The following is a 13768-nucleotide window of genomic DNA, read 5'->3' as shown; positions in this document are numbered from 1 at the left end:
CATGTGTCAACTATTGCAAGAGATGTCAAAAGCATCAAATATTGGCAATATTAAGAGGATTTAGCATTTCCAATTAATGTAGGCCTGTTACATTCTTCTTATTATTAGGCTTATTATTATTATTATGTTACTATTATTATTAAATTACAATTAATTCGCCCCGCAATAATTTCATAGGGCATCACCGCATAACGCGCTGTGAGGATAACTGACATTTTTTTTTTAAAGTGTTTTTTAAAACAGGTCTATTAATTTATACAATGAATTAAAGGCATATAATTAAAATGATTAAGACTGCTGACTTTCATCAATGAAAATTAAGAGCAGCTTTATTTCATGCACCAATTTTCAAAAACAACCCGTTTAACGCAAAATTTCTTCTCATGTTTTTCACAACACGGGACACGAGAAATCTTAAGGGAATAATTTAAGACAGTTATATACCGTTATCAGCATATGTTGAAGTAGATTCGTCTCTCGTTGTCTCTGAGAGAATATGCGCCATTAATGCAGCGTTAAGCTCTGTCAGATTGTTTTACTTTCACTTTCTGTATAGGGAACTAACTGAGGTTAAGAAGTTCACCGGCGTAACTCTTGTGCAGAGTTTGCACGTTGCTTGTGTGATATCCATTGGCTCACCTTCATGGTAAAACAGAAATATTTCCAATATTGCGACACAGTACATCGTGTATGCTTTTAATTTTGTTATAATGGGTAGATCTGCGAATGTGTAGAACTATGTAAACTTGCAAAGTCAGAGCACACACACACAAATAAAAAAACAAGCAGAATTGAGATGAGAAAGGAGGACACCCCCCCCCCCCCATTTAAAAATTCACCGGATCTACACGAATTACACAAATTACCCATTTTAAATTGAGTGCGCTCCTCTTGTGTTAATTAGGCTATCATGCTAGGTTAATAAGTATCTGACACGCTCCTCCCGAACTTTGTTAATGAAACATCATTAAATGTTCACACAAAGAAACTGCACTGAAAAGTTACAAAAAAATATTTTCTTTTATTTAAGTTACTGCCTTATTTTCCTCCACAGGTGTCAATTATCATATCATGAAATTTTTTCAGCTGTTTTCTGGTCCAGCAGGTGAAAATGGCACATCTGATCACTTTAGTGCAGTGCTGGGGAAAGTTACTTTTAAAAGTCATGTATTACAAAATTGCATTACTCCACGAAAAAGTAACAAATTGCGTTACTTAGTTACTTTTCATGGAAAGTAACATTTTACATTACTTTAGCGTTACTGGTCGTCACCTGGGCAGCTTATTTGTTTTTAATAACAAAAAACACAAAAGTTATATTTTTGGCAACTGTAAAGGCCCTTTCACACCAAAAGTGAAATGAATAAGCCTCAGAAGCAAGTGACTTTGCAACTCACTCCTGATTTCTCTCATCACGGGGACAGGAGAGGCGTCAGTGAATAAATGGAAAACAAAGTTACTTGCATTACTTTTTTGAAAAAGTAAATCAGGTATTTCATTGAAAATGTAAAAGTAATGCATTATTATATGCATTTAGTAGTTACTTGGACTGATTGCGTATCTTGTTACTTGTAATGCGTTACCCCCAAAACGTGATCTGAGGAATCGTTTAAACGCTGCAGGACGACACACACTCTCAAACACTTTCAACACATTGAACACTTGTTCAGCTCATCAGTAACACTACGGATAATCAGCAGTGATAGTGAAGCCTCAGTGGCAGTGTAGTGCAAGACTTACTCTTGCTGCTCCTGCTGCAGACAGCGCTCGCTGCAGTGGAGCCCGTTAGACAGGAAGTCCACCACGGAGCCCTTCCTGTTACAGCGGACACACACCAGGCCTCGCTGGGCCCACGCCGTCTCCTCCTTTGAGACTGGCCCTTCAGAGCGAGCTGAGGGAAATCAACACAAATTTTGATTAAACAATCAATCTATTAATAACCAATCATCACCTGCAATATCAGACAAGCCTGTGCACTTTTCAAATGTAAGTCTCTGAAGGATTTGTGTCTTTGGATCGATTTAAAATGCCATTACACACTAAACCTTGTTGCCTGGCATTCATAAAAGTGACTCAAGGTTTACTGAATCTTCAGATTTCCCTGCTTTCATTCCCAGATGAGCATGCAGGACATCAGTAATATCATCTACATCTGCTCCACTGTCAATCAGTGTCACTACTCTTACAAAAAAGAAGTTTATACGTTCATTTTGTTAAACAAACTTAAAAGTTCAAGCATTCCAATTACCTTCATGTAGTAATTATTTTAAAACTAGCATACTTGTAGTAGTATATATTTACATTTAGTCATTTAGCAGACTTTTTATCCAAAACGACTTACAAATGAGGACAATGGAAGCAATCAGAATCAACAAAAGAGTAATGATATGCAAGTGCTATAACAAGTCTCAGTTAGCCTAACACAGTAAATGTAGCAAGTTTTTTATTTTTTATTATATAATAAATAAAAAGAAAACAGATAGAATAGAAAAAGAATAGAGCAAGCTAGTATTGGAGGCCTTTTTTTATTTTTGCTAATTGTATAATAAATTAATATAATGAAATAAATGAAAGAATAGAGAAGCTAGTGTTAGTTTTAAAAAAAAATTTTTTAAGAAAACAAGCTGTTAGTAAATGCATAGAGTGCAAGTCTAAAAGGGATACTTTTTTTATTTTTATTAGAATAGAATTAGAATAGAGAATGCTAGAGTTAGAGGGTCAAATAAAGATGGAAGAGAAATAGCATTGTATACTTGCAAGGTTGTCATGCAAGGGTTTTGCCACCAAGTACTAAGTCATGTTTTGCGAAGGAGTCAAATACTTATTTCACTCATTAAAATGCAAATCAATTTATAACTTTTTTGAAATGCATTTTTCTGGATTTTGTTGTCATTCTGTCTCTCACTGTTCAAATAAACCTACCATTAAATTTATAGACTGATTATTTCTTTGTCAGTGGGCAAACATACAAAATCAGCAGGGGATCAAATAATTTTTTTCCCCCACTGTATATGTCATATCAATTATAAGGAGTGAAATGCAGATTAATGGATACCAGAGGAATTAAAAGAGCATGCACAATCCTACAATAAGTGCTGTTCAGAAAGCATGTAGACTTAGTTTTAATTGCTCTAAGGCGTCTGCCTGAAGGAAGAGGCATAAGGAGGTGTCTGGCTGGATGTAAGGCATCTTTCAGGATTGTTAGACCTTTTTTCTGCAAACGTGAGACATAGAACTCATTGATAGTGGGAAGATCACATGCAATAATTTCTGAAGCTGTCTGAGTTAGAATAAAATCCAACCATTTTACCACTTTATGAGCACAATGAAGTGAAAGTCACAGAAATCTATGGGATGTTGTGTAGAACTAACTAGAAACTGTAAGCAGAGGGAAGGGGTCGTTCTAAACCCAAACACGAGCGTATGATGGTGTGTTTACCCTGTTGTGCAGTGGGGACGCTCCATGTGGTGGTGGCGTGAGCTTTCTTGCCCCTCTCCTCCTCCATCTCGTCCGTTATGACCTCCAGGACCCCGAACTCATTCACCCGGAACTAAAACACACATAACAGAGACGCTCACACACTGTCCGCAATGCTGAATGAACAACTAACCTACACACTCCCACCAGATGTTCATTAAAACATCATAAAGATTTAATGCAGTAAACCGGTCACGTTTAGGTTTATATTCAGTCTTGTGTTTATATTAGTGCTGTCAAACGATTAATCGTAATCATGATATATGTGTGTACTGTGTATATTTATTATGTATATATAAATACAAACACATGCATGTATATATTTAAGAACAATATGTTATATATATATATATATATATATATATATATATATATATATATATATATAGTCACGGGGTGAAGCATCACACGACAAGGGAATGCAAAATAAATGCCCCGGAGGGTGGATTTATTTGTGTTTAAGCAGGGTGAGTCAAGTGAGTGGGTGCCTCTGTGCCGTGGGTGCTCTCTCTCCTCCTGTTCCTTGGCCGTGGGATCGTGCTCTGTGATAAGTCCTGTGTCCAAGGGAGTGCCGCTCGGTCAGCTGCTGCTGTCTAAGGGGAAGACAAGAGAACGACGTTAGTTCTTGCCTCATGGAGAATGAACTCACTTGTGGCTGAGCCTCAGGGTCCCGATAAGGTCGCTGCCGGATGATGACTCCAGGAGGGGTTTGGATGTCATGCTGGATGACGTTGGTCCACCCAGGGAGGGGGGAGAACACATCCGAGAACTGACCGATCAGGTGCTGCAGCTCTGTCTTCTGGGCGGCCGACAGATGGGGGTTGATGTCTACAACCACGGGCTCCGAGGTGGCGAGGGCGACGAGCTGGTCCCTCGTCCCCACCCATTTTTTTAATAAATTTATGTGGTAGAGTTGCTCCATTCTTCGGCGACCGGGTTGTCGGAGGCGTTAGGTAACTGGCCCCACTTTCTAGCACTGTGTATGGGCCCTGCCAGGTGGCAAGGAATTTGCAGGCGGCTGTGGGGACGAGGACCATAACCCGGTCTCCGGGCTGGAATTCCCGTGGTTGGGCCGCCCGGTCGTAGCGGCGCTGTTGGGCCTGCTACGCGTGTCTCAGGTGCTCCCGGACTAATGGCATAACCTGGTCGATCCTCTCCCTCATCTCCTTAACATGTTCGATGACTGAACGTTGGGGGGCCGGCTGCTGCTCCCAGGCCTCCTTCGCCACATCCAGGAGGCCTCGAGGTTGTTGTCCGAAGAGGAGCTCAAAGGGGGTGAAGCCAGTTGAGGCCTGGGGGACCTCGCGGATTCCGTAAAGGACGTAGGGGATCATGAGGTCCCAGTCGCGCTTGTCTTCTGCCGCCACTCGTCTCAACATCTGTTTCAGGGTTTGATTAAAGCGCTCGACGAGTCCGTCTGTCTCGGGATGGTAGACTGTGGTCCTCAACTGCTTCACCCTCAGCAGCCGGCAGAGGTCAGCCATTAGCCGGGACATGAATGGGGTCCCCTGATCGGTCAGAATCTCTACTGGGATGCCAACTCGGCTGAACAGAAGGAATAGCTCCTGGGCGATCGCCTTGGCAGTGGCCTTCCGCAGGGGGATCGCCTCTGGGTACCGGGTGGCATAATCGACGATCAATGTCAATGTCAATGTCAATTTTATTTATATAGCACTATTATAAACAACCATAGGTTGACCAATGTGCTGCACAACAAAAGCAATTCAAATAAGACAATACAAAACAATTTCTAATAAAACAAAAAAAACAAAACAACACGTTTTGTATATACCACCAGTATGTGTTCGTGCCCCCGGGCAGACTTCGGCAGCGGCCCTACCAGATCCATCCCGATGCGCTCGAAGGGCACCTCAATGATGGGGAGCGGAATCAGTGGACTGGAGGGAGGCTTCCTGGGCGCTGTTAGCTGGCAAGTGGGACAGGCCTGACAGAACCGTTTTACCTCGGCGTCTAAGCCCGGCCAATGGAAACGGTCTTTGATCCTTTGGGCAGTGTTAGCCGGCCCGAGGTGCCCCGCCATGGGATGGGAATGTGCCAGAGTTATGACCGTCTCCATCACCCGGACCTGGGTCCAACAGTGCTTTAGTCGGTTGTCCTCCCGTTGGGCTCGCCCAAAAGAGCCCCCTCCCGTCACCTGTTGGAATGTGTCATAGAAGAGGTTAGGATTTTGGGAAGGGGACTCACCATCTCTCCCGCTGTCCGTGGTTAGAAGGACGGGGCGTCGTCGTGGCCTCTTCGGGGCCCCCTCCACGGCTGGCAGGCTGAGTGATGGTCGCTAGAAAGCGATCAAATCCGGGCCAGTCTCAGCCGATCAGGACGGGTACGGGGAGATCCTTCAATACGCCCACTTCGACGGGCCAGGTGCCTGGGGCAGCCGAGATGGTCACCCGACAGGCTGGAACCTGACGAGTGTCCCCGTGGACACAAGTTATGGGCAGTGCCGTCTTGCACTCCGTGCGAGGGGCTAGGACATGCGCCTGGATGAGGCTTACTGCGCTTCCCGAGTCTAGAAGGGCCCGGAACGATTTTCCATTCACCTTCACCTTGGTCTTCCGGTGCCCCAGCAGGAAGGTCCCGGTGCATGCTGCAGCCCGCCAGCCAGGTTTGAGCGGGACGTTCCGTTGGCATGGGTTCGTCTCGCACGGAGCGGGCCGCCGGCCTACTCATGTGTCGCGGGGTGCCCTCCGGCGCGCGTCGCTCCTGGCTCACCCTCCGGGGAAACGGCGGCGCTCTCTCCGCCACATCTCGCTGTTGGGTTGCATCCGCCAGCTCCACCAGCTCTGACGTCGAGGTCAGGTTCCTCATGCCGACCGCTCGGCGGTGAGAGCGAGGAAGGGCCCGGAGGAACCGGTCGACGACGATGACCTGCGTCGCTGATGGGTCCCCTTCTAATAACCAGTGTCGCGCCAGTCGTGTAAGCTCGGCGGCTTGGGCCCGAGCCGGTAGTTGGGCTTTATATTCCCACTCGTGGAAGTGTTGTGCTGCATCCGAAGGTGACACGGGCGGGTTAGCGGCTCGGAGAGCTGCGATCTCCTGTTCCGTCTGGCCTTGCCGAGCGGCGAGATGTTCGGCTATTTGCTGCTGGCGGATGCTAACCTCGGTGAGGTGTTTCAGGAGTTCATCCATGTCTGAGGAGGTGGTCGGGGGAGGAGCGCGCACCTATACGGGAGGAAAAGTAGAGAAAAAAAAATCGGGGGTGAACAGCCAGGCAAGTGATCCCGCTTGTCGGTGATCCTTCACTCTCACGCCCGCATTCTCCACCACTTGTCACAGGGTGAAGAATCACACGACAAGGGAATGCAAAATAAATGCCCCGGAGGGTGGATTTATTTGTATTTAAGCAGGGTGAGTCAAGTGAGTGGGTGCCTCTGTGCCGTGGGTGCTCTCTCTCCTCCTGTTCCTTGGCCGTGGGATCGTGCTCTGTGATAAGTCCTGTGTCCAAGGGAGTGCCGCTCGGTCAGCTGCTGCTGTCTAAGGGGAAGACGAGAAAACGACGTTAGTTCTTGCTTCATGGAGAATGAACTCACTTGTGGCTTGGCTCGGCGTGGTTTTGTAGCCTGGCTGTTAATGAGCCGCAGCTGTGACCGAGCAGCGGTGATGATATATATATATATATATATATATATATATATATATATATATATATATATATATATATATATATAAATAAATATAAAATAAAAAATCTAATAATTTAAATATATAAATGTATATACATGTGTGGCGAGGGGGTGTGGTAGGGCGGAGTCTGCAGCGGGGAGGAACGAGTGCCGAAACCCGGGACGAGGAAGTCATCAAGCCACTATGCAGCAGCCAGCTGGATCAACACCGCTTGTGGAGCTGGTAAAATCCCTTGCCGTTCTCCACCACTCGCAACATGAGGCGCTGATGGACCTCAGGAGGGTCCATCAGCGACCTGATGGTCTGATGGACCTGGCAGGCCGTCCGGAGCTTGCTGGGCCAGGAAGTCCATCCGGACACAGCCCCTCCTATCGCCCACGTCCCGCTGGTGAAGATGGGTCCACAGGATGACCCGGAGGCGATCCGGGGCATTTTCAGGACTGGTGTCCCGTAATGGAAGTGGGCATGATGATCCGGGTTAATCCCCACCTTAGGCATCAGGTACAGATTGGCCAGCATTTTCACAATTATTGGGGATTTTGTGTGCGGATGTCTCTTGGGGGACAGGACTGGGGAGAGGAGAGGTGGTGGCTCAGGCAGGAAATGCTGTTCCAGGACCGTCTCAGAGGAAACAAGAGGGAGGGCAGAGTTATTGCCGCCTGAATGAGATGACTTTCCTCTCGAGCAGTCTCGGGATGAGACAAAATGCATATGACAGGGTTCACACCATCGATGGACAGCTTCTCTAGCCTGATCAGCTGCTCTCCTATCCCTATTTTTTCATTATAAAAAATAGGTTGTATCAGGTGACCCAAGATGCCCAGACAAAAGAAGATGCAACCCAGTTGTTAGTGTCAAACTGTAGTCCCATGGGAGGCCACTTGGGGGAAGCAAAAACACATGAAGGTCTCATGGCTCGATTCTTTTGGCCGGGCATTCACGAGCATGTCCGCCGGTGGTGTGCTGCATGTTGTGAATGTCAGCTGGTTAACCCTCCGGCCATTTCAAAAGCGCCATTGCGTCCATTGCAAATAGTGGAGGTCCCCTTCGAGAGAATTGGTACGGATCTCATTGGGCCATTAGAACATTCAGCACGCGGCCATCGTTTTGCATTAGTTCTCGTGGATTATGCAACACGATATCCGGAAGCAGTGCCGTTACGCACCATTTCTGCAAAGAGTGTGGCGGACACACTGTTTCGCATTATCTCCCGAGTGGGAATCCCCAAGGAGATTCTCACAGATCAGGGCACGGCGTTTATGTCACGTACGATAAGCAAATTATGCGAACTGTTGGGCATTAAATCGATCTGCAACCAGGGGTCTCTCACCCACAAACAGATGGTTTGGTGGAACGATTTAATCGCACTTTGAAATCCATGGTTGGTAAATTCATAAAAGAGGACGCCAGAAATTGGGATAAGTGGCTCGAGCCCCTGTTGTTCGTGGTGCGGGAGGTCCCACAAGCCTCCACTGGGTTTTCCCCATTCAAGCTTCTCTATGGTCGTCAGCCCTGTGGGGTGCTTGACGTCATTAGAGAGGCTTGGGAGGAGGGGCCGTCAAACAGCCAAAGTGAAATTCAGTATGTCATGGACCTCCGGGCAAAACTCCACACATTGGGGTGGCTCTCTATGGAGAATTTGCTCCAGGCTCAGGACAAAGAAAGTCGGCTGTACAACAGGGGTACGCGAGATTTACACCGGGAGATAAAGTACTTGTGTTACTTCCAATGTCTAGTTCCATATTACTCGCAAAGTGGTTGTTTTAGTTCTAGTTTTAGAACTAGTTTTAGTTCCTTTTTAGTTGATTACAGAAGGGTGAATGCTGCGTCAAAATTTGATGCACATCCAATGCCCAGAGTTGACGAGCTGCTTAAACTGCTTAAACTTTTTTTAGACCAAAAAGGAGATGAGACAGTTCCTGGGCTTGGCGGGATATTATAGGAGGTTTATACCCAATTATTCGGAGCCTTTTAAGTTAAAGGTGGTCCACAGGCCGGGGGTGCAGATGGCTGTAGCCAACTTCCTCTCTAGGAATGGGGGGGGGGGCTGCAGGCTGGACGGCTCCCCGGCCTGAGTCGGGCGGTGGGGGTATGTAGCGAGGTGGGCGTGGTAAGGCGGAGTCTGCAGCAGGGGAACGAGTGCAGAGACGAGCAGTGATAAGGAGGCCAAGTGAATAATGACTAACACCTGTCTTTAATTCTAGTGATTGGTGGGGAGACGGATATAGGAGCCCATTCACCTGTGAGAGGAAGTCTAATGTGGAACGCAGAGTGCTGGGCTAAAGGACTGTGTACGGCAGAGAGCCTCACAGGATTTTGAGTTGAATTTTATTTCTGTTAAAAGCCTAATAAAAGCTTTGTGCACCCCCGAACTTTGACTTCTTCGTCTTGCTTCAACATCGAACCGGGTTACAGCATGTAAATATTTTCAAAATATATACAGTATGTGTGTGTATTTATACATGCATAATAAATAAACACAGTACACATACTAGGGGTTGCACCGACTAATCGACTAGTCGACTTCAATGCTCTGCCATGACGATTTAATCTTGACGTCGACTAGTCGCTGGTCCTATAGAGGGCGCAAGAGGATGAGAAATCTTTTAAGGACTTCCACATTTACACTCCGTTTCCAAACAGTTAAAATGACAACTAAATGCATACTCTGAAAGCGCTCCACAAGACATGTGATTATATTACTGGATGCTCAACATTGAACAGGAGAATGCACATTTTAAACAGCTTATTGTACAGGTAAGTTAATCACCGTTCTAATCTAATGTGCTGCTGCTCTGTAACGCACAGACATAGGCTAGAGACAGTAGCTCGTACATCACGCGCAGATTGCGCGCACAGAATCATTCAGCGCGGAAATGTATTGTCAACACTGTTCTGTGATTTCTCAGTAAAATAGCTTAGAAACTGAAAAGTTCAAGCATATATTTCTTAATAACTAAATCCCACAGCTTCAGTACTAGTAGGGAGACGCAGCCAGGTAGAATTAATTCACACACGCAATATCGCTCTCACTAATGCATTCATATGAATGTAATCTTTACTGTGCTACTTTAGCTGTATCTGATTTAAAACGAGCATAAATCTGTGAGAAATATAACGACCCAAAGACAAAAGAACTGATAAAAATGAGCTGTTGCCATGTGGGCAGCACTGTGTCATATGCCATAGTTGTGCACAAGGTGTTTGTCACAGCTCCAGACTTATTTGTTCATTAATGACGTCATCAAGTCAAGTCAAGTCAAGTCACCTTTATTTATATAGCGCTTTTAACAATACAGATTGTGTCAAAGCACTTAACAGTATCAAATTAGAGGATAGAGTGTCAGTAATGTATAATGATAAGATTAAACACTCAATTTTCAGTTAAAGGGATTTCATTATTGAATTCAGAGATGTCATTGTCTAGCTCAGTTTAGTTTAAATAGTATCTGTGCAATCAAATCGGCGATAATCGCTAGAAATTAAGTGTCCCCATCAGCGACTAGTCGACTTCGACTCGACTTTCATCACATAAAAATCGACTTTAAAAAAAACAGAAGTCGTTGGATGCGATTAATCGTTTGACAGCACTAGTTTATATATACACTACAAAAATGGTTTTCTTACTTAGTATTTTTGTCTTGTTTTCTAGTACAAATATCTAAACATTCTTAAATCAAGATGCATTTACTTTACAGGTAAAATGACTTAAGATTTTAAATTTTTACTTAAAACAAGCGCAAATATCTGCCAGTGGGGTAAGAAAAATAATCTTGTTTAGCCTTTGAATTAAGATTACTTTTCTTACCCCACTGGCAGATAGTTTTGCTTGTTTTAAGCAAAAACTAACAAAATGTTGATCCTTTTTTTTTTTTTTTTTTTAGAAAACAAGACTTAAAATCTTAAGTCATTTTACTTGTCAAGTAAATGCATCTTGATTTAAGAATGTTTAGATATTTGTACTAGAAAACAAGACAAAAATACTATGTAAGAAAACCATTTTTTTTGCAGTGTAATAAAGGTCTATATGTATTTGCGAACCTTGAGCTCGCTGCCAGGCAGTGTTCCCACTCCGTCCTTCCAGTCCATTGCCCCGTACACGTCAAACTCTGGAGCGGCTGTGCTCGGGCCTGACGACTCCATCACACCCGCACACAGCTAATCTGAAAAACCCACACAACCGCCAGATATATGAGCCTTATTCACAATTTACCACTGAAGGTCATTACAAACCACACTCAAACTCTTTTGTGCTCATCTAAACACAATCTCTGTGTGTTTTTACTCCAGAGAAACAAAGTTAAATTCTGATTTTGTTATTTAAGGTTTGTATGTGCATGTAAACATGCATGTAACTTCATTATGCACAGTCTGAATCAGAATCCATAACGACCGAATCTCATAATTCACTGGTCACATTTCATTCCAAAATTTACAAAAAAATAAGAATTTTGTTTTGCATACAAATTTAAGCCTTTTTTGAGGTAACTGCATTGTAACATGTCATTTTAATGACAATTAAATCAGCATAAAATGTATTTTTCTTTAGTTTTTGGGTAAATACGGCCCAGACATATTCTTGACAGATCTGATTCATCCATATACTAATGTAAAATCATTTAAAACACTCAAAATTATTTTGCAAGTTGTTTCAAATAACAAAGAACTATTAGAAAGCTTTATCTAAACAAATTAAGAGTTCAGATGCAAAAGCCTCTAAGTGCCATCTCAAAGTTTTCTTCTAAAATTAGCATTTTCTCAGGCTCCTATGTCTATGTTCAGTTATTTCACTTTAGTGGCAATGAAAAGAACCTATATACATTGGCATTAATGTGAAATTACTGAACCTAAACAGATCATTTTAGAAGAAAATGTCAGATGGCACTTAGAATCTTTTGCATCTGAACCCTTCAAATACTACATTTTACTGCAAGTTTTGTGCATTAAGACAGTATGTATTTGTAAACTGACTTTAATCTATAAAATAAAAACATTAGAAGAAGACTCGTTGTTTCTTATCTGTCCTTCAAATCAATGTCAAACCTTCGTTTGCCTACGTTACCCTTGGACAACCACGAAGCAGCACAACACAAACACTGTTTCTATAGATTAGGTAACAAGCTAAACTGGAAGACGGCATAAGCATTGTATTAACAGGCAATCTTTAGGGCACACAGGCGAGTTTCAGGCGAGTGTGTGTGTGTGTGTGTGTGTGTGTGTGTGTGTGTGTGTGTGTGTGTGTGTGTGTGTGTGTGTGTGTGTGTGTGTGTGTGTGTGTGTGTGTGAGAAATATAACGACCCAAAGACAAAAGAACTGATAAAATGAGCTGTTGCCATGTGGGCAGCACTGTGTCATATGCCATAGTTGTGCACAAGGTGTTTGTCACAGCTCCAGACTTATTTGTTCATTAATGACGTCATCAAGTCAAGTCAAGTCAAGTCATCTTTATTTATATAGCGCTTTTAACAATACAGATTGTGTCAAAGCACTTAACAGTATCAAATTAGAGGATAGAGTGTCAGTAATGTATAATGATAAGATTAAACACTCAATTTTCAGTTAAAGGGATTTCATTATTGAATTCAGAGATGTCATTGTCTAGCTCAGTTTAGTTTAAATAGTATCTGTGCAATCAAATCGGCGATAATCGCTAGAAATTAAGTGTCCCCATCAGCGACTAGTCGACTTCGACTCGACTTTCATCACATAAAAATCGACTTTAAAAAAACAGAAGTCGTTGGATGCGATTAATCGTTTGACAGCACTAGTTTATATATACACTACAAAAATGTTTTTCTTACTTAGTATTTTTGTCTTGTTTTCTAGTACAAATATCTAAACATTCTTAAATCAAGATGCATTTACTTTACAGGTAAAATGACTTAAGATTTTAAATTTTTACTTAAAACAAGCGCAAATATCTGCCAGTGGGGTAAGAAAAATAATCTTGTTTAGCCTTTGAATTAAGATTACTTTTCTTACCCCACTGGCAGATAGTTTTGCTTGTTTTAAGCAAAAACTAACAAAATGTTGATCCTTTTTTTTTTTTTTTTTTAGAAAACAAGACTTAAAATCTTAAGTCATTTTACTTGTCAAGTAAATGCATCTTGATTTAAGAATGTTTAGATATTTGTACTAGAAAACAAGACAAAAATACTATGTAAGAAAACCATTTTTTGCAGTGTAATAAAGGTCTATATGTATTTGCGAACCTTGAGCTCGCTGCCAGGCAGTGTTCCCACTCCGTCCTTCCAGTCCATTGCCCGTACGTCAAACTCTGAGCGGCTGTGCTCGGGCCTGACGACTCCATCACACCCGCACACAGCTAATCTGAAAAACCCACACAACCGCCAGATATATGAGCCTTATTCACAATTTACCACTGAAGGTCATTACAAACCACACTCAAACTCTTTTGTGCTCATCTAAACACAATCTCTGTGTGTTTTACTCCAGAGAAACAAAGTTAAATTCTGATTTTGTTATTTAAGGTTTGTATGTGCATGTAAACATGCATGTAACTTCATTATGCACAGTCTGAATCAGAATCCATAACGACCGAATCTCATAATTCACTGGTCACATTTCATTCCAAAATTTACAAAAAAATAAGAATTTTGTTTTGCATACAAATTTAAGCCTTTTTT

General features: G+C 43.0%; 2 protein-coding genes across 3 annotated transcripts in view; both read right to left on the bottom strand.

Annotated features, from left to right (window-relative positions):
- l3mbtl3 (L3MBTL histone methyl-lysine binding protein 3) overlaps nucleotides 1–5809 on the bottom strand; it is a 66271-nt gene extending 60462 nt beyond the window's left edge. The window contains exons 1-4 of one of the 2 annotated variants that reach the window (XM_058755627.1): nucleotides 5684–5809; nucleotides 3967–4071; nucleotides 3440–3551; nucleotides 1741–1891 (exon numbers count right to left, since the gene is read on the bottom strand). In XM_058755627.1, coding sequence (XP_058611610.1) covers nucleotides 1741–1891; nucleotides 3440–3551; nucleotides 3967–4071; nucleotides 5684–5686 — 371 coding nt within the window. In that variant the 5' untranslated portion in view covers nucleotides 5687–5809. Of the gene's footprint in view, nucleotides 1–1740; nucleotides 1892–3439; nucleotides 3552–3966; nucleotides 4072–5270; nucleotides 5576–5683 lie in introns of those variants that run through there. The other variant, XM_058755626.1, reaches the window with a different exon arrangement.
- LOC131526918 (uncharacterized) lies at nucleotides 5786–12307 on the bottom strand. The gene is made up of 4 exons (XM_058755628.1): nucleotides 12164–12307; nucleotides 11162–11283; nucleotides 6866–6970; nucleotides 5786–6658 (listed from the first exon to the last, which is right to left on the bottom strand). The coding sequence occupies exons 2-4, from the start codon at nucleotides 11261–11263 to the stop codon at nucleotides 5786–5788; spliced, it is 1080 nt and encodes a 359-aa protein (XP_058611611.1). The 5' UTR covers nucleotides 11264–11283; nucleotides 12164–12307.
- Nucleotides 12308–13768: the final 1461 nt, after the last annotated feature.

Source organism: Onychostoma macrolepis, chromosome 20, assembly GCF_012432095.1.
Source record: "Onychostoma macrolepis isolate SWU-2019 chromosome 20, ASM1243209v1, whole genome shotgun sequence".
NCBI lineage: Eukaryota > Metazoa > Chordata > Actinopteri > Cypriniformes > Cyprinidae > Onychostoma > Onychostoma macrolepis.
This window is presented reverse-complemented; position numbering and strand designations above follow the sequence as displayed.

Bases quoted from the DNA above. Each gene is read 5' to 3' on its own strand.
- LOC131526918 (XM_058755628.1), bottom strand. From the start codon at position 11,263: ATGGAGTCGTCAGGCCCGAGCACAGCCGCTCCAGAGTTTGACGTGTAC. The intron at 6,971-11,161 runs GTTCGCAAATAC...TCTTCCCCTTAG, and splicing joins TGCCTGGCAGCGAGCTCAAG to ACAGCAGCAGCTGACCGAGC. The intron at 6,659-6,865 runs GCACCCACTCAC...CCTCCCGTATAG, and splicing joins AGAGCACCCACGGCACAGAG to GTGCGCGCTCCTCCCCCGAC.